Source organism: Lepidochelys olivacea, assembly GCF_965140295.1.
Source record: "Lepidochelys olivacea isolate rLepOli2 genome assembly, chromosome: 27".
Lineage (NCBI taxonomy): Eukaryota > Metazoa > Chordata > Testudines > Cheloniidae > Lepidochelys > Lepidochelys olivacea.
The window spans coordinates 18,092,364-18,120,193 of NC_140437.1; the positions used below are offsets into that span (position 1 = coordinate 18,092,364).

General features: G+C 59.4%; 1 protein-coding gene across 6 annotated transcripts; it reads left to right on the forward strand.

Moving 5' to 3' along the window:
* Positions 1 to 27,734, forward strand: LOC311513751 (signal transducer and activator of transcription 5B-like). 6 transcript variants are annotated; one of them, XM_084615817.1, is made up of 19 exons: positions 1 to 150; positions 8,353 to 8,490; positions 15,609 to 15,765; positions 16,251 to 16,340; positions 16,618 to 16,792; positions 17,294 to 17,424; positions 17,519 to 17,670; positions 18,188 to 18,343; positions 18,819 to 18,998; positions 19,422 to 19,509; positions 19,593 to 19,715; positions 20,048 to 20,140; positions 20,671 to 20,877; positions 21,406 to 21,500; positions 21,582 to 21,712; positions 22,040 to 22,195; positions 22,522 to 22,573; positions 24,379 to 24,486; positions 26,918 to 27,734. In XM_084615817.1, exons 2-19 carry the CDS (start codon positions 8,363 to 8,365, stop codon positions 27,042 to 27,044), a joined length of 2,349 nt encoding a protein of 782 aa, XP_084471943.1. In that variant the 5' UTR covers positions 1 to 150; positions 8,353 to 8,362; the 3' UTR covers positions 27,045 to 27,734. The 6 variants fall into 6 exon arrangements, 5 of the variants coding, with proteins under 5 accessions (XP_084471943.1, XP_084471944.1, XP_084471942.1 ...); XM_084615818.1 differs by lacking the exon at positions 1 to 150 and adding an exon at positions 3,637 to 3,836; XR_014709777.1 differs by lacking the exons at positions 1 to 150; positions 26,918 to 27,734 and adding exons at positions 4,614 to 4,877; positions 23,129 to 23,340.
* The last annotated feature ends 96 nt before the right edge of the window (positions 27,735 to 27,830 follow it).

Consider the following 27,830-nt stretch of genomic DNA (forward strand, 5'->3'; position numbering starts at 1 on the left):
GTGTTCCAGGGCACACGCGGGATCTGCGGTGCAATGAGCAGCCCTGGTTAAGGCAGACATCCTGCCTATGCCAGGGACAGCCTGAGCCAAACATGAAGTCTTGGCAGGACATGGCTCAGTGGCAGAGTTGCTCCTACTTCTAGTTGGCAGGTAAGTCCAGTAACATGGTACTGCTCCCTACCAGCGTGTCAGATGGCAAGGCAGAGTGCAGCCAGTGAGCAGAAGCTACCATTAACGTGAATTGCTGGACTAGGCTGCTACAGGTCCCTACCCTGCCAGGGGCTGAGTACCTAACCCTGTTTGATTTAGGAAAGGTGCAGGAGATTTGTGCCGAGGAGCAGGACCTGGGTTCTCTGCTCCAGGACTGGGCGATGCACTAGAGAATCCAGACCTGCCAACTCCCCTGCTCGCCCCATGAGGCGACTGCTCCTCAAGGCCATTGAGAGAAGGGAAGTGGCTGGATGGGATGGAGCTGGCTGAGCCGAGGCGTTGCCCAGCTCCGAGTACCTGCCCTGGGGAATCCTGTCTGAGCAGGGAAAGCCCCTGGGCTGTGTCAGAGCCTGTACACTCATAGAATAGAATCATAGAATATCAGGGTTGGAAGGGACCCCAGAAGGTCATCTAGTCCAACCCCCTGCTCAAAGCAGGACCAATTCCCAGTTAAATCATCCCAGCCAGGGCTTTGTCAAGCCTGACCTTAAAAACCTCTAAGGAAGGAGATTCTACCACCTCCCTAGGTAACGCATTCCAGTGTTTCACCACCCTCTTAGTGAAAAAGTTTTTCCTAATATCCAATCTAAACCTCCCCCACTGCAACTTGAGACCATTACTCCTCGTTCTGTCATCTGCTACCATTGAGAACAGTCTAGAGCCATCCTCTTTGGAACCCCCTTTCAGGTAGTTGAAAGCAGCTATCAAATCCCCCCTCATTCTTCTCTTCTGCAGGCTAAACAATCCCAGCTCCCTCAGCCTCTCCTCATAACTCATGTGTTCCAGTCCCCTAATCACTTTTGTTGCCCTTCGCTGGACTCTCTCCAATTTATCCACATCCTTCTTGAAGTGTGGGGCCCAAAACTGGACACAGTACTCCAGATGAGGCCTCACCAATGTCGAATAGAGGGGAACGATCACGTCCCTCGATCTGCTCGCTATGCCCCTACTTATACATCCCAAAATGCCATTGGCCTTCTTGGCAACAAGGGCACACTGCTGACTCATATCCAGCTTCTCGTCCACTGTCACCCCTAGGTCCTTTTCTGCAGAACTGCTGCCTAGCCATTCGGTCCCTAGTCTGTAGCTGTGCATTGGGTTCTTCCGTCCTAAGTGCAGGACCCTGCACTTATCCTTATTGAACCTCATCAGATTCCTCATCAGATTCCTCATCAGACACTGGTGGGTCCCTGCTTTGTGCCTCACTGGCTCCAGCTGGTCAAGACCCTGTCGCACCCCAGAGCAAGGGGAATTGGGCCTCGTGGCCCCAGGCGCTGCAGGGGCCGTTATTAAAGCGCCACCAAGGCCTGTCTAATCCACATCTGGGTTTAGCCACGACGGGGGTGCTGGCGTTAATAGCAGAGATTAGGCTTCCCCAGGGCTTGCTAAACTGCCCGATCGCATCCTCCCAGCCGGATTACTGCCTGCAGAGCTGCTCCTGCACATGGGCTCTAGGAACTGCTGCGATACCCCAGCCGAGCCCCTGGCAGTTCTTCTTCTTCCTCCTCGGAAGACTCCATGCATCTTCTTCCCACAGCTCCTGCCCCAGGAGAGATAGGAACCCCCTGGAGCAGCCCGTCCTTCTCCCAAGAGTCCAAGGAGACGTGCTGTTCCTGTGCAGAGAGGTGCATGGATCAAGCGTCTAGAAACCTGCCCACCCTTCCCCTTCTCTTCATAAGGGGGCTGGGGGGGGGGGGGGTGAGGGAAGCCAGCCCGGAGCAGAATTAGCCTGTAGCAACAGCACACAGTGCTGGCCTCCCAGACGGGAATGCGAGGCAACTTCCCAGCTTGGGAAATTGGCCCAATCCTATGTTGGTTGCTCTGTGGCAGTGGTGGGCAACCTGCAGCCAGCGCTGCTTCCCACAGCTCCCATCGGCTGGGAGCAGTGAATCGTGGCCACTGGGAGCTGCGGGCGGCCATGCCTGTGGATGGTCAATGTAAACCAACTGTCTAGAGGGCCGCCAGCAGATTACCCGGATGGGCCACAGATTGCCATCCTGCAGAGTAGTGGTGGGCAAAGCTTTCCAGCTTTCTCACCGAAGAGATCAGCAAGCGAAGGGAGCCTTCTGTAACTGGAAGGGAAGATAAATCGAATGTTGCAGAGAAGCCAAGATTGTGCCTTTCCCAGAGTAGATTGCAGTGGCTCACGCTGTGTTTGGAACAGAGTTGTGTGAGGAAAAGAAACTTTCTTGGAATTCTTCCTGAGAGTTTTATAACCCTCTGCAGTAGTCAAGGGTGGATGGGGAGTGGGGCTGGTCCCTGGTACACTCTGCAGGGGTGAATGTAGCAGAAACTTGCAGATGGTCACAGGACAGAAATTCCGTTACTCCCTATTTTGGATCTATCAATCTTTTCCTAGGTTCCTCGGCCAGGAGGGGCCATTGTGATCCTCTAGTCTGACCTCCTGTGACACATGCCAGAGACCTGGCCCCAAATCTTGTTTGCAAGTGACTTGCAGCCATACCATAAGCAACTTTTACCCCAGGATCTCAGGAAGCAGTTACTAAAGCCTCCTAGCATTGCAGTGCGCCAGACAAGTCCTCGGGATAAACTGAGGCAGAGAGGCCAAGTAACTTGCCCATTAATGTCCAAGGCAGAGCCAGGAAGAAAACCCAGGTGCCCTGACTCCTCGTTCCCAAACACGACTCCTTTTCCTCCATACCTGTACTGACCTAGCCCCCTGCTGCTTGCCTGCTCCCTGTGTAACAGCCTTCTGCTGTGGGCTCCAAGCACTTTAAAAAGGAAAGGAAAGTCAGTAATTGAAGTAAACAGAAGCTGAAGTCTCCCCCTCCCTGGGTGGCCCATGCCCCTCCCTCTGCCCATAGCTCAGCACTGGGGGCAGCTGCTTGGGACCTGCAGGCAGAAGCAATTGCTGAGACAGCCCCTGGTTAAAATGAAGGGTGCTCCTCAGGCCTGGCTGTGTAGCTGCTGCATCTATTTGCGGTGGCCAGTGGCGACCCTGCGTATTTCTGGGAGGCGTCGACTGCCCCGTGCTAGCTAGGCAGCACTTCAATTGATCTTGCGGCTTTTCCTTTTATCCCCAGGGGTCTGCCCTCCGAGGCACAGCTCTCACGTGAGCATCTGAGCAGCTTAGCTGTATTTGGAAATCCCTAATCCGCAGGGGATTTTGATTCACGCTCTCTGACCAGCCCCTTCCTTGCTGGGCAGCTGGCGCCGTGTCTCTCCCTGCTGCTGGGGGTCTGCTGCAGAGGGGTGCCCACCAGGGCAGCTCCCGCCCCTCGGGAAGGGGGAAGTCTGCTCTAGTGACCTACTTTTCTAGCTGCAACAGACTGCTAAGCAGCAGAGACCCAGCCCAAGGCTGCCTGCTCCTTGCTCTGGGCTGGCTGGCTTGCTCCCTGGCGCTGCTTCGCAGGACAGCGTGTGCTGTGTGTGGGGACAGAGATCCCTGCAACTCCCTCCTTCAGGCAGGCCCCTGGCTGGCTGGGTGCTTTAGAGACCAAGCCGCTCCTAAAGGTGGAGAGAACCCATCCCACTTGGGGGAACGCCCATGACTGTGCCATCTTCATGAGACAGGCAGCTACTGGGGTTGGAAGGGGCATGCGGTCTCTACCCCACCTCGCTTCAGGGGAGTTACAGCTCCTTACCACAGACCCAGGAGCTTCCAGGTATGAGCCCCTCCCTCCAGCCCCATGGACATCTGCAGGCGCCTCTCTTGCCTTCGTGCACATCCCAGCTGGAGCAGATTTCCAGCTCGGGTGGACATACTCCCACTCATGCAGATTGAGCCAGCATGCTGCAGACAGCAGGGTAGCCTCAGCGGGATGGGCACGCTGCCTGCCCGGAGTACAGTCCCTTGCCGCCTGCGTGGGCGGCTGGTGTGTGCTGCGCAGCTGTTCTTAGCATGCTAGCTCTCAGAGCGAGTGTAGGTAAGTCTCCCCTCCAGCAGGTGTGTAGAGTACCCATCATTGCGGGCAAAGGGCTGGGAGCCCAGAGCTTCTGGGTTCCACTCCTGCCTCCAACACAGATTTGTTCCACAGCCTTGGGCAAGTCACTTAGTGCCTGCCTCCATCTCCCTCCGTCAGAGGGGGAGAACGGACCCTGCTGGCAGGGGGATTGCAGTTACTCAGCCTGCGATTGTGAGGCACGGGCCGACGGAGAGGACGTGGGGATCTCAATGCCACACACGGCTGAGCCCACGTCACATCCCGTTCACATTAAAGCCAGAACTCTAAATCAGGATTAGCCAAAAGCGCCATTTTCCAGCTGGTTTCCTTTTGTTCCGTCCTCCCAGACAGTAAAACTATAAATAACTCTTGGGCAAGGAGCACAGATGTAATGTGACCCTCTGACACTTGTGCGCTGCCGGCCCCACGCGGCCTGGAGCTGGCGCTCCCAGTGAGCGTGGCTGGATCTGCGCACTCGCGGCGGGGAGGAAGCTGCCAGGAGCCCAGCGCTTGCTGTTTGGTCTGCGAGAGGCAGCTGACATTTTGGAAGGAAACAGTTGCTCTTCACTCCTTCCTGTAGCAGGCAGCCTGAGGAGCGGCTGCGCTGGGCTGCCACGCTAGGCTGTCCCTGCGGGCGCGACCCCTTCGCCAAGAGGCAGGATCCCCCTCGGTGCCCAGGGTCAGGGTGCCCAGGTGGCTGGCAAGGCGCTGCCAGGGCAGTGCATGGGGCAGGGCAGAGCGCGGAGAACATCTGTTCCTGCCGTGAGTATCCCCGGCACTTGGGGAAGGGACCATCAGCTTCTGACCCGGGGCCAAGAGAGATTTGTCGCCAGGGCCGCTGCTCTGTGCTGGAAGGAGAGAGTTTGCTGCCCAACTAGTAAAAGGCTCCTAGGCATTGGAGAGATGCTGGCACGGACGGCTTACGAGGGACATTCTGTGCAGAATCTCTTTCTGCAACCCAACTCCTTGACAGAACAAGGAGTAATGGTCTCAAATTACAGTGGGGGAGATTTAGGTTGGATATTAGGAAAAATTTTCACTAGGAGGGTGGTGAAACACTGGAATGCGTTACCTAGGGAGGTGGTGGAATCTCCTTCCCTAGAAGTTTTTAAGGTCAGGCTTGACAAAGCCCTGTCTGGGATGATTTAGTTGGGGATCGGTCCTGCTTTGAGCAGGGGGTTGGACTAGATGACCTCCTGAGGTCCCTTCCCACCCTGATATTCTATGATTCCATGATCCCCACCCCCGGTCTCTCACAGGTTCCCTGGGCAGAGGGCACAGCTGCCCACGCCCCTGTGTTGGCTGATCAAAGTCTTGCTACCTGGAAGACCACAAGGGGAGCTGTAGATAGGGTTGTCTGTGTGTGTGGGGTTGCGGGGTGTGAAGCAAGAATGAGAGGAGCTCTGATTTAACCATGTCTGGTTAATGCCTGGTAAGCAAAGACGGCAGCTCCCTGGGCAGGAGAGCTGGAGCAATCGTGGTTGTGCAGGGCAGGGGTCCAGTCTTGACATTAATGCCACTCCCAGGGTCCTTGGATCTGAATTTAGCACTGTCTCCACCTGAGCCCAGCTGGCAGGGAGCCAGCCCTGTGCGGCACGGCCAGCAGGTGTTTGGCTGGACCCGCTGTAACTCCGGGTAACCTGCCTGCCTGATCATGGGGGCTTCGCCTGAGCTAACGGGCAGTCGGAACCGCAGGCTAGACAGGCCTGGGAGATCAGGCGCCGATGGGGCAGGGATGGTGAGGACGGGGGCTCAGGGAGATGCAGGAGTCACACGAGTGTGTTCTGCAGCCCCGGGGGGAGGGGATGAAGCAAACAGCCCCAGATCTAGCAGCCCTGGGAACGCAGCGTGTCTACAGGAGACCCACAGCCAGAGGCGGCTCATTCTCAGCAGATGCCAGGGAAGGCAAGTCCTGGCAACTGCACTAGGAAACAGCATCTGCTAAAGGAGCCAGCGTGGGCTGTGCCCTGGACAAGGGTGCGACAGTCACATGTCCCCTGGCCCTAGCTCGGCTCCTGACCTGGGCTGGCAGCACTGCCAGGAGCACGGTGGGGCAGGCTGGCTGCAGGGGCCACGGCTAGTTGCCCAGGTGTAGCCGGTGGTGTGAATTTAGAGGACCTGGTACAACCCCTGTGTGGACATTTAGCTTAAGCCTTGTCTCACAGACCTGGGTGAACCTAGACAAAGCGGCTCGTCGCGGAGAATGAGCATCCGCAGAGCTCGGCGCTGGCCTACCTGAATGAGGCCAAGTCACACCTGGTGCGAGTGTCCATCGCAGACGAGCCCTCGTCAGGGCAGTAGCTCAGCAACAAGAGGGAGGCTGCGTGCTGGACTCACCCGTTACTGCCCCAGCTCCCGCAGTGGCGGCCGCAGGAAGCATGCCAAGGGAGGGGTTGCGAAGCGAAGTGTGTGGATGAGGGGCTGAGGGTGCCGGCTACTAGCGAGCTCTCCCTTTATACCAAGGCAGGTAATGCCTCCCCTGCCCCCCAAAACGGGCCACTCCCTTTACTTGCTGGATTACGCCATTCAGACACCTGGGCCCCCATCTGCCATAGACAAAGCAGCCACGTCAGGGACCCCAGGTACAGCCGGGCCCCAAGGGGTAGCACAGAGCATTTGCTGTGGGGAGGCCGAAGCCGCCGTGCACCCGGAGCCCCTTGTCTAGCATGCTCCCGAGCCCGCCGCAAGCGCACTGGAACATACCTGGGGCTGGCTGGTGGATGCAGCTGGGCCTCCGGCCCCCCGCTGGAGCAGGGCTGGGTGCCCCCCAGGCTGCCCATCTCCTGGGGGCTGCGGCTCCCCTTCTGGTAGAAGGGCCTCCCCCTGCCAGGGGAACTAAACCTCCCCAAATGCTCCTTCAGCCTCGTTCCTGGCACTCTTCAGTCACCCCCATCTTGACGGGGGAAGGGGCTTCCCTTGGCTAGGACCCCCACAGAAGTGCAGGTGGCAGCACCAGCCCTTTCCTGCAGCCACCCTGCTGCCCCTCCACCCACTCACTCTCCTGAGCTGCAGCTGCCTTGCCCTTGAGCATCCCGCACCTTATATACCCGGGCAAGTCCTCCCAGCATGCCTTGCATTAGCCTACAATTCCCATGACCCTCCCCTAGGAACTACATTTCCCAGAATTCCCTTGGTCTAGCTTGACCTGGGACTGGGCCATGCCTGAGGGTCCAGGGCCAGCTCCTGCATGACAGTGCTCAGGGGGATGTTCTGTCCGGGTTTCCCTCACAGCAGGGGGAGGGGATTCATGCAGTGTGGGGTGGGTGAGGCTCGAGCTAGCTGAATCCCTCTGGGACTGAGAGAAACTCCCTCTTGGCTTCCGCATAAGGATCCAGGGTAAGGCAAGCAGTGACCCACGTGCTAAGCTTTGTGCGTGGGGCTGGCTCCTGTACGTGAAGTCAAACCCACGTGGGTGCGCGCCGGGACACCGGTACCTCGGACGCCCCTGGGTTCCTGAAAGCAGCATCCGTCTCAGCCAGGAGATACCTCGCAGGCTGCTATGCGGCACCGAGTTCCTGCCGGCGTCAGGGTGTGGTGGAGGAGGAGTGTGAGCAAATGGTGTTTGCTCACTTCTCACCTGGGGACCGGGGCGTTGAGTTTAGGAGTTTACCCGCTTCGTTTTCACCACCACTCCTCCGGGTCAGAACCTGGCTCTTGTCTGGGAGAGCTCGATGCTCAGAGACGGCTGGGAACTTGGGGGGCCTGTCTGAGAGACTCTTTAGGGACTGCTCAGCCCCTGCCCTCTGGAGAGCCAGGCCCTGCTAGGGGCCTCCAAGCGGGCCCCAGAAATTGTGAGTTCCTTGGAAGAGCTAGACCTGAGCTCATTAGATATCGAAGTTGCTCCTGCCGTTGGCTTCGGCTCACCCTGTCGCACCCGTCTGCCTGGAGCAGCATCTTTCCCTTTGGGGTGGTGACAGTTGGTGGCTTTTCCAGTCATTGAGGTCCAGGCTGGTGGGCAGCTCCTGCTGCAGCCTCTGGCTCCAGGTTCCCTCTGCTAGTGCTTTTGTCCCCTCCCCTTCTTCACATCCCCTTCGGGGCACAGATCGGATCCTGTGCCCCACTGCTGAGGGAGCAGCTGTGAGACCTGCCTTTGACTAGACAGGAAAGGGTGTGAGGGAGGCAGACAAGTTTCTTTTTCTGCGGGCACGCAGCCCAGAGAGACAATGACCACTGAGCGTGCAAATCCTCTCGAGTGGGGGAAGAACCTTCCTGGGTAACTGTCGTGTGCCTTCCCCAGGTTCTGACCGATGGCCCTGTGGATCCAGGCCCAGCAGCTGCAGGGAGAGGCCCTGCGCCAGATGCAGGCGCTGTACGGCCAGCACTTCCCCATCGAGGTGCGGCATTACCTCTCGCAGTGGATCGAGAGCCAAGCATGGTAGGTGAGCCCGCCCCGCTCCATGCCATTGTCACCGTGCCAGTGAAATTCTTCCTCCAGGGGCTGCATGGTGGAGCTGGGGGCCGGCTGCTGACGGTGCTCATTGCTGCTTGCAGAAGGTTCACCTAACTCCCCTTTCCTCTTCCCCCTGCAGTACGAGGGGTCTAGAATGGTACTGCCGCATGAACGCTGCATCCCGGCTCTGTCCCCAGGCTGGGGCGTGTGTCCTCTATCAAACGCTTCCCACCCCTACCCCACTGTTGGCCAATCTCTGTTTTATCAATTAAAAAAGGTAAATGCTGCTTTTGGCTGTGACAGAGACAGGCAGCACAGCCTAGCGGTCTGAGCACAGATCTGGGGCCCATTGCTGGTTTGCTGTGCCTCAGTTTACCCTTTTGTAGGCACGTGGGTTACATTAACCAGTCATCATTTGTAAAGCCTTTTGCCCAGTGCCATGCATCAGCCTTGCTACCTCATCAGCCTTTCTACCTCTGTAGACGCCACTTGAAGCTGCCTGGTGAGGGATCCTGCACGAGGGGAGCTGCCCACTGCGGCAGGGAACCTGGATGCAGCCTCAGTGCCTCCCCCGTCAGAGTTGGCAGAAAGGCATCAGGGCGGGGCTCGCAACTTCACTCAGCCCGCACAGCAGCAAGGAGTCAGCAGCTGAGGGGACAGCCCTGTGAACACTCAGCAGGTCCCTCTGTGTATGCCCCATATAGTGGAGGGGGCACTGGCATGGTGGGGAAGCCAGAGGGTTCTGCACCCCAACTCTGCAGTCAGACGGGACTCTCAGCCAGCCGGGGAAACAGAAGGTTTATTAGACGACAGGAACATGGTCTAAACCAGAGCTTGTAGGTGCAGAGAACAGGACCCCTCAGCTGGGTCCATTTTGGGGGTCAGTGAGCCAGACAACCACATCTGTACTTCACTCCATGTCCCCAGCCAGCCCCAAACTGAAACTCCCTCCAGCCCCATCTCCTCTGGGCTTTGTCCCTTTCCCGGGCCAGGAGGTCACCTGATTCCTTTGTTCTCCAACCCTTTAGCTCTCACCTTGCAGGGGGAAGGGCCCAGGCCATCAGTTGCCAGGAGACAGAGTGTCGGCCATTTATGTACCCTGGCCCTTTGCTCTGCAACAATTACACCCCCTTATCCCACCCCCTAGAGACTTAAGAAATGCATAGGGGAAACTGAGGCACCCCTACAGTATTCAGAGGAAACATTAAGAACAGGCCCACTTCGTCACAGTAAGTCAATACCCTTGACAGACACAGGCACATTTTCTTCACTGTCACAATTCTCCACCCAGGTAACAGGTAAGGTCCAGGGACACTCATCTTCCACTCTCCTCGCCTTCCCACCCTGCTGACTAGACAAAGCCATCAGCTCACTAGGCTGCCAAGGCTCATCCAAACTTTCCTTACCAAGCACCTTGCCACTCCCCACAGATCCCCTGCCCTGCCTGTGTCTCCCCCCACTCAGCTGGGGTCTCAGCTCCCACTGTGCTCAGCGCTGCCCTTCCTGTCCCAGTGGGGGTAGGCAGCAAGCTCGCTGCTTTCCTCACTGCATCAGAGCCAGCCTGAGCCCCCTCTCCGGTGTGCAAAGGGGCAGGGAGCATCTCTCTGTCCCACCCAGCCCCAGGGGACTGGTTACAGGCAGGCAGGTAGCCTAAGCCCTAGCAGCTCCTCCCTGCTGCCAGCCAGGTCATCTGCATTTTCACTGACCATTTCCCTCTCTGCCGATTGTTTTCCTGGATTCAAATTCAAACCCTTAGCAGTTACCGGAGCAGGGCCTGGATCCTGTCCCAAAGAGACACAGTCACCCCACAACAGGGTTTTGCAGCTGGTGTCCTGGAGAACCCCAACGACCAGCCAGCCTGACCCCTCCTGGGTCTGCACAGGGATCTGGGCCATAGGCAGGGCGAGGGGCTTCGTCCCTGGGACCCTTACCCAGCTCACACAGCCCCTCAGCATCTGAGGCTGCACCACCCAGGGCCTGACAACAGTTCTCTCCGTCCCAGGATCTCGCCACCCCAGGAATGTCTCCCCATTGACCGTCACCTTCTGCTCCCACTGGGGGTCCGAGGGGCCTGGCCCAAGGAAACTCCACACAGACATATAGGTTGGGGTCAGGAGTGGGAGCTTGTCCACTTCCCCACCCATCTGGCTGATGGAGTCTATGGCCTTGGGACCCAGCAAGGGAGCTAGACACCGGGGCTTTTCCGCAGGGTCCCCCTGGTTCAAATCGCCAGCCTGCTCAAAGGCAGTGAGGTGGCATCCACATCCCCCCACCCCCAACCAGGGGCAGCAATTTAGTCTCGAGGTTCCCTGCGGAACTGGCCCCCCGGGGTCTATCCCCACTCACCCCGGGGAGGTCCCCTAGGCCTCTCCGCTCCCCCACCGCCAGTTCATGCTGCTGCTGCTTCTGCAGCTCTTTCTCGGGCTCTCGCTGTCTCTCACAGTCCTCTTGCTCTCTCGGACTCAGCTTCAATCCCGTCCGTCTCCGATCCCCGGATGGGGAACCCGAGTGTGAAGACCCTCGTCTGGTCGGGGACAGGAGTCTTGGGAGTGCCTGGCTCCTACTCCAGCTGCTCCCAGATCCTGCTATAGCCCCATTTGGGGTCAGGAATCTGTTCCTTAGAGCGGTCATCCCCCTCCAGCTGTAGGATGAACTGTGTTTTGGTGAACTTCCCAATGTGCAACCCTCTCTTTCTGCACAGGGTTACAATGTCCTTCTTAAGGAGATGGTGATAGGCCACCACTCCGCTGTTCCCAAGTTGTTGTGGACTCACAGGCCTGTGTGCTCTCAGCTCCCCACAGTTTCCAGGGAGAACCCCTAGTGTGCCAGCCCTTCTCGAGGTCACCACCTCTTTGCCAAGGTCGAGCGGCAGACCACCCCTTGGACCGCTCGCTGCAATCCCCAGGGGAACCCTGTTACTGCAAAAATCCTTCTCTCTCCCAGAGCCAAGCCGCAGGCAACTCCGCCCCTGAAACTGCTCATAGCAGTCCCCAGGGGGACCCCATTACTGCACAGTCCTTCTTGCTGGTCACACACTCCCAGGGGTTAACCGCCCCCCGAAACCGCTCCTCTCTGAGCCTTCAGCACGCCTAGTCCCCATCAATCCCCCTTTATTTTACTGCTCCCCAGTCACTTACTGCAGGAAGTGCCATCCATGGGGTGCAGTACATCCCACCGCTGCCACCAGTTGTCACGGAGTCCCTGGGCGATGCTCTGGAACTGCTCCCTATGAAGCCAGGCAGGACTCTGGGGAAGTCTCCTCTCTGGGAGCAGCCTGTCTCCAGGGCAAGAAGCTCACCCAGCTTCCACCTTCCTGGGTCTGACCTCGGAGCATTTAGCATCCTCTGCCCCTCCGTGCGCTTCCCACAGCGAGTCCGCCCAGGCGGCATCCTGGGGAAGACAGAGGGTCCTGCACCCCATCTTCGCAGTCAGACGTGACTCTCAGCCAGCCAGTAAAACAGAAGGTTTATTAGATGACAGGAACATGGTCTAACACAGAGCTTGCAGGTGCAGAGAACGGGACCCCGCAGCTGGGTCCATTTTGGGGGGCAGTGAGCCAGACAACCACGTCTGCACTTCACTCCATGTCCCAGCCAGCCCCAAACTGAAACTCCCTCCAGCCCCACCTCCTCTGGACTTTGTCCCTTTCCTGGGCCAGGAGGTCACCTGATTCCTTTGTTCTCCAGCCCTTTCGCTTTCACCTTGCAGGGGGAAAGGGCCCAGCCATCAGTTGCCAGGAAACAGGGTGTCGGCCATTCTCTGTGTCCAGACCCCTGCACACACCTGCCCTCTAGGGCTCTGCAACCATCATACACCCTTACCCTACCACCTAGATACTTAAGAACTGCATAGGGGAAACTGAGGCACCCCCACAATATTCAGAGGAAACATTAAGAACAGTCCCGCTTCATCACAGCAGTCTCAGAGGCTGAGGGGCTGTGTGAGCTGGGTGAGGGTCCCAGGGACGAAGCCCCTCGCCCTGCCTATGGCCCAGATCCCTGTGCAGACCCAGGAGGGGTGGGGCTGGCTGGTTGTTGGGGTTCTTCAGGTTATCAGCTGCGAGACCCTGTTGTGGGGTGACTGTGTCTCTTTGGACAGGATCCAGGCCCTGCTCCAGTAACTGCCAAGGGTTTGCAAAAAGAAAAGGAGGACTTGTGGCACCTTAGAGACTAACCAATTTATTAGAGCATGAGCTTTCGTGAGCTACAGCTCACTTCCTCAGATGCCATTTATTAGAGCAAGTCCTCCTTTTCTTTTTGCGAATACAGACTAACACGGCTGTTACTCTGAAACCTGCCAAGGGTTTGAATTTGAATCCAGGGAACCAATCGGTGGAGAGGGAAATGGTCAGTGAAAATGCAGATGACCTGGCTGGCAGCGGGGAGGAGCTGTTAGGCTCAGGATACCTGCCTGCCTGTAACCAGCCCCCTGGGGCTGGGTGGGACAGAGAGATGCTCCCCGCCCCCCTTACACACCGGAGAGGGGGCTCAGGCTGGCTCTGATGCAGTGAGGAAAGTAGCGAGGTCACTGCCTACCCCCACTGGGACAGGAAGGGCAGCGCTGAGCACAGTGGGAGCTGAGACCCCAGCTGAGTGGGGGGAGACACAGGCCGGGCAGGGGATCTGTGGGGAGTGGCAAGGCACTGGGTAAGGAAAGTCTGGATGAGCCTAGGCAGCCTTGTGATCTGATGGCTGTGTCTAGTCAGCAGGGTGGGAAGGCGAGGAGAGTGGAAGATGAGTGTCCCTGGACCTTACCTGTTAGCTGGGTGGAGAATTGTGACAGTGAAGGAAACGTGCCTGTGTCTGTCAGGGGTATTGACTTGCCTATGGAGGGAACTACCCTGATCTCCAAGCAGTTGTCTGTGACCAGCCTTGTGTGCTGGGACCAGGGGAATGAGATCCCAAGCTGTGTGTCTGGGAAAGGAGAAAGTGTGTCCGGCTCTTCTTTGTCTGTGGAGCAGAGAGAAGGGACCTTTCAGCCTGTGATGGCTGAGGGTCGTGCAGTTGTCTCAGAGCTGGTTCTGGATTCAGCTAAAGCCCAGGAAGCGAAGGGTCCTAAGTTTGTGTCTGCTTGGGAGAATGGCCCTGTAACTAGTTCGCATCCAGTTAGTGTCTATGCAAAATCCCAGAGACCAGACAATTCTGGTGCTTGTATTTTGCCTGTTGCTAGGGTGTTGTTGGGAAAGGGTGGAGCAACTCTGTCTAATCAGGGTGAGATCCTAGCCAGGGCACAAGGAGAGCATGAAGGTGATGTGATTGTGTTACCTACTGAGGGTGTGGAAACCTGTAGCAAGAAGGAAAAGATTCCTGAACTTGTGTGTGGCAAAGAGAAGGAGAATGCTTCTGACCTTTTATCTAGGAAGTCTGTGAGTTTGCCTGAAAGGGGATTGTGTAGGAATCCACTGGATGGGCCAGAGGTAATTCTGGATGTAAGGGAGACCCAGAAAGAGTCTGTTGTTGCTCAGGAAAGTGTTCCTCTAGAGCAAGCCCTCGGTGAAGAGGGTAAAGGCAGAATTTCTGTGTAGGGTGAATTGTTGCATAGAGAAGCCCTAGGGAAAGGAATCCTCATGGAGTCTTTCCAAGCAGTTTACTGCAACTGAAGGGTGTGAAAGTGATTTAATCAAGAAAGTTTCAGTTCCTAACAGCCAGAAATTTTCTGTTGTGAATGGATCCACTGACTTTCCTGTTGAAAGATCCAGTGTGGATAGCTTTGAGAAGGTCTCAGATGAAATGAAAGCTGTTAAGAAAGTTAAACAGTCCTATGACCAAGTGGCTGTGTCTGGCCAGCTTGTTGGGGAGACAAGGTTGTTGAGAAAGGAATGTCTCCATGCTAGTTCTGTAAGTGAACAGTATGTGGCCCAGGTCAAGATGGGGCCTCTTAACCAAGAGAGTGCGAATTGCAGCCCTCCAGACTGGAGCGCTGGGAGAAGACCCGATCCCAGTTTGACCCCCGGGGGTTTTGGGGTGGCAAAAGGGCACGGGCCGCATAAACCTTCCCACATGCGGTATGCGAGTCCTATCGACCACCTCCGACCTAAGGGAGGGCATGAAACTGGAAGGGCTTGGTGTAACTCCCACCAAGGAACGGGAGAGATGCTGGGGCATCCATGGGAACGCTGGTGGCTTTGAACTTCCCCAGGTCACTGGCAAAAGTGACCCCACTCAGTTTGGTCTTGAAGGGGAAAGAGATGTGAAGAAGTGGGACTGTTCTTAATGTTTCCTCTGAATATTGTAGGGGTGCCTCAGTTTCCCCTAAGCAGTTCTTAAGTCTCTAGGGGGTGGGATAAGGGTGTATGGTCATTGCAGAGCCCTAGAGGGCAGGTGTGTGCAGGAGTCTGGACACAGAGAATGGCCAACACCCTGCTTCCTGGCAACTGATGGCAAAGGAATCAGGTGACCTCCTGGCCTGGGAAAGGGACAAAGCCCAGAGGAGGGGGGTTGGAGGGAGTTTCAGTTTGGGCTGGCTGGGGACGAGGAGTGAAGTGCAGACGGGGTTGTTTGGCTCACTGACCCCCAAAATGGACCCAGCTGAGGGGTCCTGTTCTCTGCACCTACGAGCTCTGGTTTAGACCATGTTCCTGTCATCTAATAAACCTTCTGTTGTACTGGCTGGCTGAGAGTCATGTCTGACTGCAGAGTTGGGGTGCAGGACCCTCTGGCTTCCCCAGGACCCCACCTGGGTGGACTCGCTGTGGGAAGTGCACGGAGGGGCAGAGGATGCTGAAAGCTCCGAGGTCAGACCCAGGAAGGTGGAAGCCGTGTGAGCTGGGTGTCCTGCAGACAGGCTGCTCCCAGGGAGGAGACTTCCCCAGAGTCCTGCCTGGCTTCATGGGGAGCAGTTCCAGAGCATCGCCCAGGGACACCGTGACAGTGGGGGAAGAGGGGAAGGCATAGGGGGCAGGTGCAGGTCTGGGGGGAGGGCTTGGGATGGGGCTTTGCTCCCATTCGCTCTGGGCTTTGTGTGGTGGGTTGGCTGGATCATCCCAGTTGGCTGAGGGATGGACGCAGGGGGGCCTCAGTTGTGGGGGGCTGAGTTCCCGCAGCAGATGCAGTCCCTGTGCCGAGTTGGGCCCTCCGCCCACCCCCTGTCTCTCTCTGTGCCAGGGACTCCATCGACCTCGATAACCCCCAGGAGAACCTTAAAGCCACCCAACTGCTGGAGGGGCTGATCCAGGAGCTGCAGAAGAAGGCAGATCACCAAGTGGGCGAGGACGGGTTCTTGCTGAAGATCAAGCTGGGGCACTATGCCACTCAGCTGCAGGTCAGTGCCCAGAGCCGCAATGGGGCGGCCTTTCCCCTCGTGTCCTGCCAGGGGCCGGTCACTCCCACTGGGCGCTCCCCAGTGGGCTGGCCAAGCCTGGCGCGTAGCAAGAGTCTGGGACAGCGGCAGAGTGTGTGATGGCAGGTGCCTGGTGCCCGTCGCTCCCCTCTCCTCACCGCGTGGGACCAGCGCATCGCTGAGCCCCTCCGTCACCTGGCATGTCGCAGCCCCCCCAGCCGCTTCCGTCCCCCGCAGGCTCCTCGTCTGGCCAAGGGGAGCTGCCGTCCTGGCACAGGCTGGCTGGGGTGACCCCCATCCTCCCCCACGTGGCCTGGGAGCAGGGATGCTGGCAAGGTAGGTTAGGGCAGGAGCAGCCCCCCCGCCTAGTGCCCATGGCACCCCTTTTCCCCCAGCCTGGGCCGGTGAGAGCCCCTGACTAGCCCTGCTCTGCGCCTGGCTCAGGGCCTTTGCTTTCCCTGCTGCAGAACACGTACGACCGGTGCCCCATGGAGCTGGTGCGCTGCATCCGCCACATCCTGTACCATGAGCAGCGGCTGGTTCGGGAGGCCACGAACGTGAGTAGCCAGGCAGGGGGGCCTTGTCTCTCTCCCCGTCTTTCTGGGGCCCCAGGGACACTGCCCCAGCCCAGCCCCGGCGCTGACTCTGCTGGGATCACCCTGGGGCCCCGCACCCCACCCTGTGCACGTGGCTCCAGCCACTGCCCCATGGCGTGAGCCTCGGCCTCCGTGCTGTGGGGCCCGTCGCTGCCCCCCATGGCAGCCCCTGCAGCCCGGCCTCTCCCTGCCCCAGGCGTGGGGGGCACAGCACTGACCTGGCGCCCTCTCTCTGCAGAGCCCTTCCCCGGCCAGCAGCCTGGCGGACGCCATGTCCCAGAAGCACCTGCAGATCAACCAGACCTTCGAGGAGCTGCGCCTCGTCACCCAGGACACAGAGAACGAGCTGAAGAAGCTGCAGCAGACGCAGGAGTATTTCATCATCCAGTACCAGGAGAACATGCGCCTCCAAGGTGGGGGGATGGGGGGCGCTCGAGCCATGGGGAGAGGGAGGGGCCGTGGGGTTGGACTGCTGGGGGCAGGGACCTGCCCTGAGATCCCGTCCTTGGGGAGACACCAGCCCGTGCCAGCAAACGTGCCGAAGCACTTGCCCCGTCCCAGCTGCCAAGGGGGCGCCAGGCCCTGGGCTCCGGCTGGGTCCGGTGGGGGCTGCAGCTGGCGCGGGGGAGACTCTGCCATAGCATCTGCGGGGGCATCATCTCACCCACCTGCCCACCGCACCCCCATGAGGAGGCTGCAGGTATCTGAGCACTCCCAGGACGGTTCCCCTCCCCTCGCAGTCCCATGGGAGTCCCCAGCTCAGCACCGCCCCACCGGCTCCGTGGGGCCCGGGGAGCGAGTCTCCCCTCACCCCAGGGGCAGGCCTGGCGCAGGGGTTCTGGGGATGCCACCGAGGGTCGGGAGCCCCCGGGGCAGGCGGGGCTCAGGCCTAATGCTCTTGGCCTCCTCCCCAGCCCAGTTCTCCCAGCTCTCCCAGCTGGGCCCCCAGGAGCGCATGTCCCGCGAGACGACGCTGCAGCAGAAGAAGGCGTCGCTGGAGGCCTGGCTGCACCGGGAGGCCCAGACACTACAGCAGTACCGAGTGGTGAGTGCCGACCCGGGGGCCCCCACTCCCTGCCCTGGTGCCAGCAGGGGGCGGTGACGCCCCCGTTCCCCGCTAACAGCCCGTCCCCTCGCAGGAGCTGGCAGAGAAGCACCAGAAAACCCTGCAGCTGCTGCGCAAGCAACAGACGACCATCCTGGATGACGAGCTGATTCAGTGGAAGCGGCGGCAGCAGCTGGCGGGGAACGGCGGCCCACCCGAGGGCACCCTGGACGTGCTGCAGTCCTGGTGCGTCCCCCCTCCCAGCGCTGCCGGGAACGGGGCTCGCGGGCCTGTGGGAAATGGGGACTGGGCACCTGGGAGCTGCCGCTTGGCCCCATGGCGGCTGGCTGGGAAACCAGCGAACGGTGCCGCCGGCAGCAGGGAATCCGGGGGAGTCACCGTGCTGCCCTGGGTCGCAAGAGGCAGCCCCGGGGGTGACCCTGATGGGTGACACTGCCCTCGCTGGCGTTGTTAGTCCAGGGCACCAGGGGTCACCTGCCCCCATCGCGAGGGATGTGGGACTGGATTCCTGGGGCGGCTGAGCTCCCCACATGGCTAGGCTAAGGCCGGACCGCTCCAGCCTGTGTTGGCCTGGCTCGGCCTGGACACCGCGGCCTGGAGGGTGTCCGTGGGGGGTGTCCATGGGGGAGGCACAGACAGGGAGCCCCATGACCAGCAGACACGGGACGCCACGGCCTGGGGCTCTGTGATGTCCCTGGGCCTTGCCAGAGGGCTGACCTGGCCCGGGGGCCCCTCGCCCCAGGTGTGAGAAGCTGGCCGAGATCATCTGGCAGAACCGGCAGCAGATCCGTCGGGCTGAGCACCTGTGCCAGCAGCTGCCCATCCCGGGGCCCGTAGAGGAGATGCTGGCTGAGCTCAATGGCACCATCACAGACATCATCTCCGCCCTGGTGACCAGGTAATAATGCAGGGGGCAGAGCTGGGCCGTGTCTGACTGCCCCACACGGGCTGGCAGAGCCAGGCTGGGTCTGGGCCCGTCTGCCTCACACGGGCTCAGGGACAGAGCTGGGCTGGGCCATCTGCCCCACACGGGCTGGCGGGGCTGAGGCTGAGCTCAGGGCACGGTTGGGAACAGGCTCAGACTCTGACCCGACCAGGCAGGACCTGGGCTGCGCGGGGCCCTGGGCCGGCTGGGGCGGGGGGGCCGCTGGCACTGCAGGCGGGTGGCGAGAGAAAGGGGCTCGTGGGGCAAGCGCTCTGGGTGGGGGGGGCCCTGGCTCGGGGGCGTGGAGGGGGGATCTGGGCGCAGGTGCTGTGAGCCAGGGTGGGGATGTGGTGGTCTCGTCACCCCTCCCCGCACCTGGAGGTTGTAGCTCCGGCCCCGGGGCCCATCTCGCAGCCGCAGGCCCCATGATGCTGGCTCCTCCCCCCAGCACCTTCATCATCGAGAAGCAGCCCCCCCAGGTGCTGAAGACGCAGACCAAGTTCGCGGCCACGGTGCGGCTGCTGGTGGGGGGGAAGCTGAATGTGCACATGAACCCGCCCCAGGTGAAGGCCACCATCATCAGCGAGCAGCAAGCCAAGGCCCTGCTGAAGAACGAAAGCACCCGCAAGTAATGCCCCCCCGCCACTCGCCCGGGGCAGGTCCTGGGGGACCCCCGAGCTGGCCCTGCTGAGCCACGCGGCTCCTGTTGAGTCCCAGGGTAACTGGGTGGGGTAACTGGGGGGCTCTGGCAGGACCCTGTGGGGCTGGTCCCTTGTTGTCTCTGCGTCCCATTGCTCACGTAGCCTGGATCCCCCGGAGAGAGCCCAGCCCAGCGCGTGGCCCGCTCTGACCCCCGGGGTATCGCTGAGTGGAGGGAGGGTCAGCCGCACGCCTGTGGGGCTGGCGACTGGCCCCTTTCCCAGCACCCCCAGTGGAGTCCCCGAGCTGCCCCCCATGGTGACTGTTGGCACCGCCCAGTCCCGCCGCCATCCCCCCGGCCGTCGGAGCTGGCCCAGTGCCTGGCCCCCCTCACCTGCCTTTCCCGTTGCAGCGAGAGCAGTGGGGAGATCCTGAACAACTGCTGCGTGATGGAGTACCACCAAGCCACGGGCACCCTGAGCGCCCACTTCAGGAACATGGTGAGAGCCGGGCCGCAGGCATCGCCCCTGCCCCCTGCCCCCTGCCCCCACCCGCCTCTCACGCTCTCCCCTGCCTCCCGCAGTCCCTGAAGCGCATCAAGCGCTCGGATCGGCGTGGCGCCGAGTCGGTGACCGAGGAGAAGTTCACCATCCTCTTCGAGTCGCAGTTCAGCGTCGGCGGCAACGAGCTGGTCTTCCAGGTCAAGGTAAAGCCAGCACCGCTGCCCAGGGCCCTGCCCGGCGCTGGGGGCTCCAGGAGCCCTTCTGGGGCTGGTGTCAGGCTTGGCCGTGTCGCCCGTCCCCAGGACGGTCCCTCCGGGTTGAGGGAGGGACACAGGAATTCCTGAGCCTCGGTCACGAGCTGGGGCAGCCCCGGGGGGCGCAGGGTCCGTGGGTGGGCATGGAGGCGAGAAGCATGGGGGGGGGCTTGGTCTGATTGAGAGTTGCCCAGCGGCAGGTGGGGGAAGGGCAGGAACCGGAGCTGGGTCCAGCCCCCACCCCTGCCCCACACTCAGCCCGGCCCTGCCGGTTCCCACAGACGCTGTCCCTGCCCGTGGTGGTGATCGTGCACGGGAGCCAGGACAACAACGCCACGGCCACCGTGCTCTGGGATAACGCCTTCGCCGAGCCGGTGAGCAGCCAGCGCCGCCGGGGGGCAGAGTCCCACACCCGGGGGGCCTGCCCCGCTTCACTTGGGGCCCCAGATGTGCATTGCCCTTGGGCCCCCCACATCATCAGGTCCTTTGGTCTGGGCCCCCCGCACCTGGCCCCTCCTGCAGCCCTCTCTGTTCTCGCCTGGGCAGTCTCCCATTCCTGCCCTCCGCTGGCCTCTGCACCAGGAGTTCTGGGGGAGGGAGGCACACGGGGCGGGCGAGGGGAGCTCTGGGAGTGGGGGTCGGGGGCGCAGGGGGGTGAGGGTTAGGGGGAGGGGGACAGGAGGTCTGAGGAGGAGGAGGGGAGCTCTGGGAGTTGGCGGCACAGGGGCAGGGGGAGGGGGACCCTGGAGGGGGGCGCAGGGGGTGAGTGCCACAGGAGGGGGGCACTGGGATAGTACATGGATGCTGCTGGCTCCTGGGGCCGGAGCTCTCCCCGCTGGGTTCCCTGCCCGGGTGCGGCTGGAGCCCCCCTGACCGCAGGCTCCCGCGCTGCCCCCTCCCGCAGGGCCGGGTGCCATTCGCCGTGCCCGACAAGGTGCTGTGGCCCCAGCTGTGCGAGGCGCTCAACATGAAGTTCAAGGCCGAGGTGCAGAGCAGCCGGGGGCTGACGAAGGAGAACTTGCTCTTCCTGGCCCAGAAGCTCTTCACCAGCAGCAGTGGCCAGCTGGAGGAGTACAGCGCCATGTCCGTCTCCTGGTCCCAGTTCAACAGGGTGAGCCGTGCCACACCGCCGGGGGGCGGGGGGCACCGGCTCGCGGGGCGACTTGGTGACAGCAGCATGGGGAGGGTTGTGGGGCAGCAGGAGACCCAGGGTGGCCTGACCCATTAATGTCCTTCGACTGCTGAAATTCTTACCTCGGCCTCCCCGGCCCCGCTGAGCACCGTCCCTCCCGCTCCCCTCAAGTGTTGCCCCCCACACACACTCCCCTCGAGCGCCATCCCTCCCGCAGCCCCGGCCAGACATCCCTCCCGCCCCCCGAGTGCCGTCCTGCCTGCCCCCTCGAGCGCTGTCCCTCCCGCAGCCCCGGCCAGACATCCTCCCAAGTGATTTGTTCTCTGACCCGCCCCGGGGGAGACTTGTCAGTGCGGGGCTGGGGAGCGCTGTGTTCTGCTGGGGTTTGCTATGTGCAGTCCAGGCTGCTCCAGCACTGCCATGGATTGCCTGCAGCCCCATGGGCCGGGAGTGAGCCCTGTGGCACGACCCGCAGGCCTGGCCATCACCGCATTGGTCTTCCCCCAGGAGAACTTACCCGGCTGGAATTACACCTTCTGGCAGTGGTTCGACGGGGTCATGGAGGTGCTGAAGAAGCATCAGAAGCCTCACTGGAACGACGGGTGAGAGCCTCCTTCCCATAACGGCCGGCACGGCACAGCCCCCCCGACTGCCAGCCCTTCACCCCCTTCTCTGTGCTCCAGGGCCATCCTGGGCTTCGTCAACAAGCAGCAAGCGCACGACCTGCTGATCAACAAGCCGGACGGGACCTTCCTGCTGCGGTTCAGCGACTCCGAGATCGGGGGCATCACCATCGCCTGGAAGTTTGACTCGCGTGAGTCAGGGTGGGCTGGGGCCAGGGCTGGGCTGGCTTTGCCGCTCCTCTGGCCGCTGGGGCACCCCATGGTTCCATCGGGAGTCTGGTGGGGAAAAGCTGACGGAACGGGGGCATCTCAGTCCGCCCTGCCGGCCGGCACAAGGGGACAGAGACATGGCGGTGACCTCCAGCCAGCATGGCTGGCGGGGAAGGACAGCCCAGTCCCCTGCCCGGCCCACCTGGGATCAGGGCACCTGAGCGCAAGGCCAGGTTTGCTCTCGGCTCCTTTGCCTGCCATGCCTGGCCCTTCGCGGGCCGGCTCACGCTGCCACCTTTCTCCTGTAGCCGACCGCAACCTGTGGAACCTGAAACCCTTCACGACCAGAGACTTCTCCATCCGCTCGCTGGCCGACCGCCTTGGTGACCTCAGTTACCTCAACTACGTGTTCCCCGACCGGCCCAAGGACGAGGTCTTCTCCAAGTACTACACGCCGGTTCTCTGTGAGTCTCTCGGCGAGCGGAGCCGCTGCAGCAGGTCCGCCCGACGCGGCGCGCGCTGGCTGAGGGGCTCTGCCGAGACCTGGCCCCCTCGGCTGCTGGCGGGGCTCGGCCTGGCCCGGGTGTTCTGCGGCGTGGGTGGGGGGAAGGCAGGTTCCTACAGCCTGACAGGACGCGCGGGACAGCAGCCGGGCCGTGCGTGCGCTTACACCAGCAGGCTGCAGCAGGAGCTTGCGGGTGACGGGGCAGCGCTGGGTTGCAGGGGCAGGGTTCTCGCCAACACCCAGCGTTCGGACTGCTGGGCTCACGGCTCTTTCCTCCCACTGCAGGCAAAGCCGTGGATGGCTACGTGAAGCCCCAGATCAAACAGGTGGTGCCAGAGTAAGTACTTCCCCGCCGGCATGGCTCTTGTCTTGTCCAGTTTTGGGCCCCACACTTCAAGAAGGATGTGGATAAATTGGAGAGAGTCCAGCGAAGGGCAACAAAAATGATTAGGGGACTGGAACACATGACTTATGAGGAGAGGCTGAGGGAGCTGGGATTGTTTAGCCTGCAGAAGAGAAGAATGAGGAGGGATTTGATAGCTGCTTTCAACTACCTGAAAGGGGGTTCCAAAGAGGATGGCTCTAGACTGTTCTCAATGGTAGCAGATGACAGAACGAGGAGTAATGGTCTCAAGTTGCAGTGGGGGAGGTTTAGATTGGATATTAGGAAAAACTTTTTCACTAAGAGGGTGGTGAAACACTGGAATGCGTTACCTAGGGAGGTGGTAGAATCTCCTTCCTTAGAGGTTTTTAAGGTCAGGCTTGACAAAGCCCTGGCTGGGATGATTTAACTGGGAATTGGTCCTGCTTTGAGCAGGGGGTTGGACTAGATGACCTTCTGGGGTCCCTTCCAACCCTGATATTCTATGTTTCTGGGCTTCTCCCCCTCCAGCAAGCCAGGCTGTGCCCTCGGCGAGTCCGGCCAGCCAAGGCCCAGTTCCCTGCAGACCTGGCCCGGCCTTTTGGGTGAAGTGCCAGCAAGTAGCTCCCAGTGGGACTCAACCAGGGGGAGGCTCACTGCCTTTTGAGCCCGCTCTGCACTGGGTTAAAGTCTGTTCCCGGCTGCGAGCGAGGGACTGACTGTGACGATGTGAGGATGTTAAGGTCAGGCTTGACAAAGCCCTGGCTGGGATGATTTAATTGGGGATTGGTCCTGCTTTTGAGCAGGGGGTTGGACTAGATGACCTCCTGAGGTCCCTTCCAACCCTGATATTCTATGAGTCTATGATTCTATGACTCAGCAGGGAGGGGGGAGTGTTGACCCGGGAATGTGCCCTGGGGATGGGAGACCTGAGAGCCTGTCACCTGAGCCAGGAGGGGGAGGGGGAGGTGACACCTGTGCCCAGGAATGTGGATGGAGACTGCAGCAGGGAACCTGCTGGGAGGGTTTAGTTTCAGTTTGGGGCTGGGTGGAGGAACACAGGGAACCCCAGGGCTGGGGTCTAAGCTCCCTGCTCCCCCAGAAGGACGTGATTGAGGGGTCCTGGTTGTACCCACAAGCTCTGTTGGGGGCTGTGTTCCTGTTGTCCAATAAACCTTCTGTTTTACTGGCTGGCTGAGAGTCTCAGTGAATCCCAGGAAGAGGGGGGCAGGGCCTGGACTCCCCCACTCTCCGTGACACTGACACCAAGCATGGCTCGGCTCGGCTCAGGTGCCAAACCGGGTCTGCTGGCCCCTTGGCCACAGGCCCCCCATGTGTGAATGCAGGCCATGGCGGGGGGCGTAAGGCACCACGGGCACCCCCCCCCAGCCTGGCCCAAACGGAACCCCTGGCAGCAGCACCATAATTACGAAAGGGAGCTAGAGCCAGGGCTGGGGCCAGGAGGACCTGAGCTGTCACTCCAGCCAGGCTGGGCCCCAGGGAGAGGGCTGAGCCTGCCCTGGAGCCGGCCCTACAGTGTGACACCAAGGCCCCCAGCATCTCTGCCCCCCGCTGCTCGAATTTCAGCCGGGGGGCAGGCTCCCTTACTGCTTTTAGCAGCTCCCTCAGTTCTGCCTTGTGCTCCCTCCTTCTCACTCTGTGCATTAGGCCAGCCCCTTGATGTTCAGGGCCCCCCCCTGCTTTTTTCCCCATCATCGGGCCGCTACTCCCTTGTTGGTGCCCCCAGCCCAGCTGACGCACCGGTCCCTCATCTGTTCCAGGTTTGCCAGCGCCTCCGGGGATCCCGCCGCCGGAACGGTCACCTACATGGATCAGGCACCGTCGCCGGCCGTGTGCTCCCAGCCGCATTACAACGTCTACCCGCAGAAGTAGGTGCTGCTCCTTCCCCAGGCCTGAGCCGTGTTCCGGAGGCGAGGGGTTCCCCCGTGCTAGGGGCATGTTTAGCTGGCGCATGCTGCTCCCGGCCCCCCGGCGTGCCTATTCTGGGATGCCTCGCTCTGTTTCTGTCTGGATGATCGAGGTGCTAAAGGAGCACTCAAAGATGATAAGGACATTGCGGAGAAACTAAATGAATTCTTTGCATCGGTCTTCGCTGTTGAGGAGGCGAGGGAGATTCCCAAATCTGAGCCATTTTTAGGTGACAGATCTGAGGAACTGTCCCAGATTGAGGTGTCATTAGAGGAGGTTTTGGAACAAATAGATAAACTAAACAGTAATAAGTCTCCAGGACTCAATGGTTTTCACCCAAGAGTTCTGAAGGAACTCAAATGTGAAATTGCAGGACTACTAACTATAGTCTGTAACCTATCATTTAAATCAGTTTCGGTACCAAATGACTGGAGGATAGCTAATGTGATGCCAATTTTTGAAAAGGGCTCCAGAGGAGACCCTGGCAACTACAGGCTAGTAAGCCTCACTTCAGTACCGGGCAAATTGGCGAGGCATGATTTCCCTTTACAAAAACCATGTTGACTATTTCCCAACAAATTATGTTCATCTATGTGTCTGACAATTTTGTTCTTTACTAAATGGCCCAACTTGATTATCATACACATTGTAAGGAGAGTGTTCACTTTAGATAAGCTATTACCAGCAGGAGAGTGGGGTGGGAGGAGGTATTGTTTCATGGTCTCTGTGTATATAAAGTCTTCTGCAGTTTCCACAGTATGCATCCGATGAAGTGAGCTGTAGCTCACGAAAGCTTATGCTCAAATAAATTGGTTAGTCTCTAAGGTGCCACAAGTACTCCTTTTCTTTTAACCAATCTACTAGAATTCTTTGAGGGGGTCAACAAGCATGGGGACAAAGGAGATCCAGTGGATATAGTGTATTTAAATTTTCAGAAAGCCTTTGACAAGGTCCCTCATCAAAGGCTCTTAAGCAAAATAAGCAGTCATGGGATAAGAGGGAAGGCCCTCTCATGGATTGGTAACTGGTTAAAAGATAGGAAACCAAGGGTAGTTATAAATGGTCAGTTTTCAGAATGGAGAGAGGTAAATAGTGGTGTCCCCTAGGAATCTGTACTGGGCCAAGTCCTATTTAACATATTCATAAATGATCTGGAAAAGGGGGTAAACAATGAAGAGGCAAAATTTGCAGATGATAGAGAACTACTTAAGATAGTTAAGTCCCAGGCAGACTGTGAAGAGCTACAAAAGGATCTCTCAAAACTGGGTGACTGGGCCACAAAATGGCAGATGAAATTTAATGTTGATAAATGCAAAGTGATGCACATTGGAAAACATCATCCCAACTATACCTAGACAATGATGGGATCTGAATTAGCTGTTCCCACTCAAGAAAGAGATCTTAGAGTCATTATGGATAGTTCTCTGAAACCATCCACTCAATGTGCAGCGGCAGACAAAAAAGCAAACGGAATGTTGGGAATCATTAAGAAAGAGATAGCTAATAGGACAGAAAATATCATATTCCCTCTATATAAATCCATGGTACGCCCACATCTTGAATACTGCATGCAGATGTGGTCGCCCCATCTCAAAAAAGATCTATTGGAATTTGAAATGTTCAGAAAAGGGCAGCAAAAATGATGAGGGGTAGGGAATGGCTTCTGTATGAGGAGAGATTAATAAGACTGTGTCGTCTCTTTTCCAAGCTGAAAAGTCCAAGGGGAGACATGGTAGAGGTCTATAAAATCATGACTGGTGTGGAGAAAGTAAATGAGGAAGTGTTAGTTACTTCTTCTCATAACACAAGAACAAGGGGCCACCCAATGAAATTCATAGGTAGCAGGTTTAACACAAACACAAGAAAGTATTTTTTCACTCAACGCACTGTCAGCCTCTGGCACTCCTTGCCAGAGGGTGTTGTGAAGGCCAAGACTATAACGGGGTTCAAAAGGGAGCTAGATAGATGCAGGGGAGACAGGTCCATCAATGGCTATTAGCCAGGATGGGCAGGAATGGTGTCCCTAGACTAACCTCACACTTGGTAAGGCAAGTCACATCTGTGACATCTTTTCATGTATTTATACCTGCTCCTGTATTTTCTACTCCATGCATCTGATGAAGTGGGTGTTAGCCCACGAAAGCTTATGTCCAAATAAATTTGTTAGTCTCTAAGGCGTCACAAGGACGCTTCATTGTTTTCCCTAGCGTCGGTTTGCCAGAAGCTGGGAACGGGTGCCGGGGGATGGATCACATGATGATTCCCTGTTCTGTTCATTCCCTCTGGGGCACCTGGCATTGGCCACCATCGGAAGACAGGATGTTGGGCTCGATGGACCTTTGGTCTGACCCAGCCTGGCTGCTCTTATGTAGGTCTCTCTCTCTCTCTCAGCTCCGACTCCGTCCTGGATCCCGAGGGCGAGTTCGACCTGGACGATACAATGGACGTCGCGCGACACGTGGAAGAGCTTCTCCGGCGGCCCATGGACACTCAGTGGATCCCCCACAGCCAGTCGTGACCCTGCGCTGTGGTACGGCCCCGGCCCGGCAGCCGTGTCCCTGGGAGACGATCCGGGGCGCGTGCCCTGTGGAGAGCAGCCCTGTGTTGGGGTCTCTGTGCGTGGGCCCCTGTGTGGGGGGGTGCTCGTCCGGGGGCTTTGCTCTGCACCAGCTGCAGCGTTGCCGTTGTTGGCTGCATCTGTGGGGTCCCCAGCTCTGGCAGGGCCCCTCCCCCTCGCTCAGCGCTCCTCCCCCGCCCTGGCAGAGCTGCCTCTCTCGGGGGCGTGGGGGACGTGGCCCAGCCCAGCCTCCCCCCGTAGCAGCCACCTTGGTTTCTTTATCGAGATCGTCCTCTGCCCCATCCTCCCCGGACACGCACTGTACCTTAGGGGGAGATGACATGATCCCAGCGGGCCCCAGCCCCAAAAGCCAGGCAGGGGGTTGAAGAGCAAGAGGCAACCCTGGAGCAGCCCCTGTTCTGGGAGGGGAAGGCTGGGCAGCAGCCTGGGGAGGGACAAGCAGGGGTCTCTGACTCCCTTCCCCCCATGGGCTCATCCCTCCCCTCCCCCTGCTGGCCCTTAGGTGATGGCCCCCCTTCCTTGTAGCAGCAGGGGAAGGGGGATTCCCCTCTCGCCCCAGCCGTTGCTTCTGGCTCTCAACCACTTTTCTCTCGTGACCAACCAGGCAATAAAACTGATGTTTTTTTTAAAGCCAGTTTGCGAAGTAAGGCTCTGTGCCAAGCCCAGGCTGCTCCGGCCGGTGCTCTGGGGTATCCGTCCATCCTCAGCAGCACAGGGCTGCGGGCC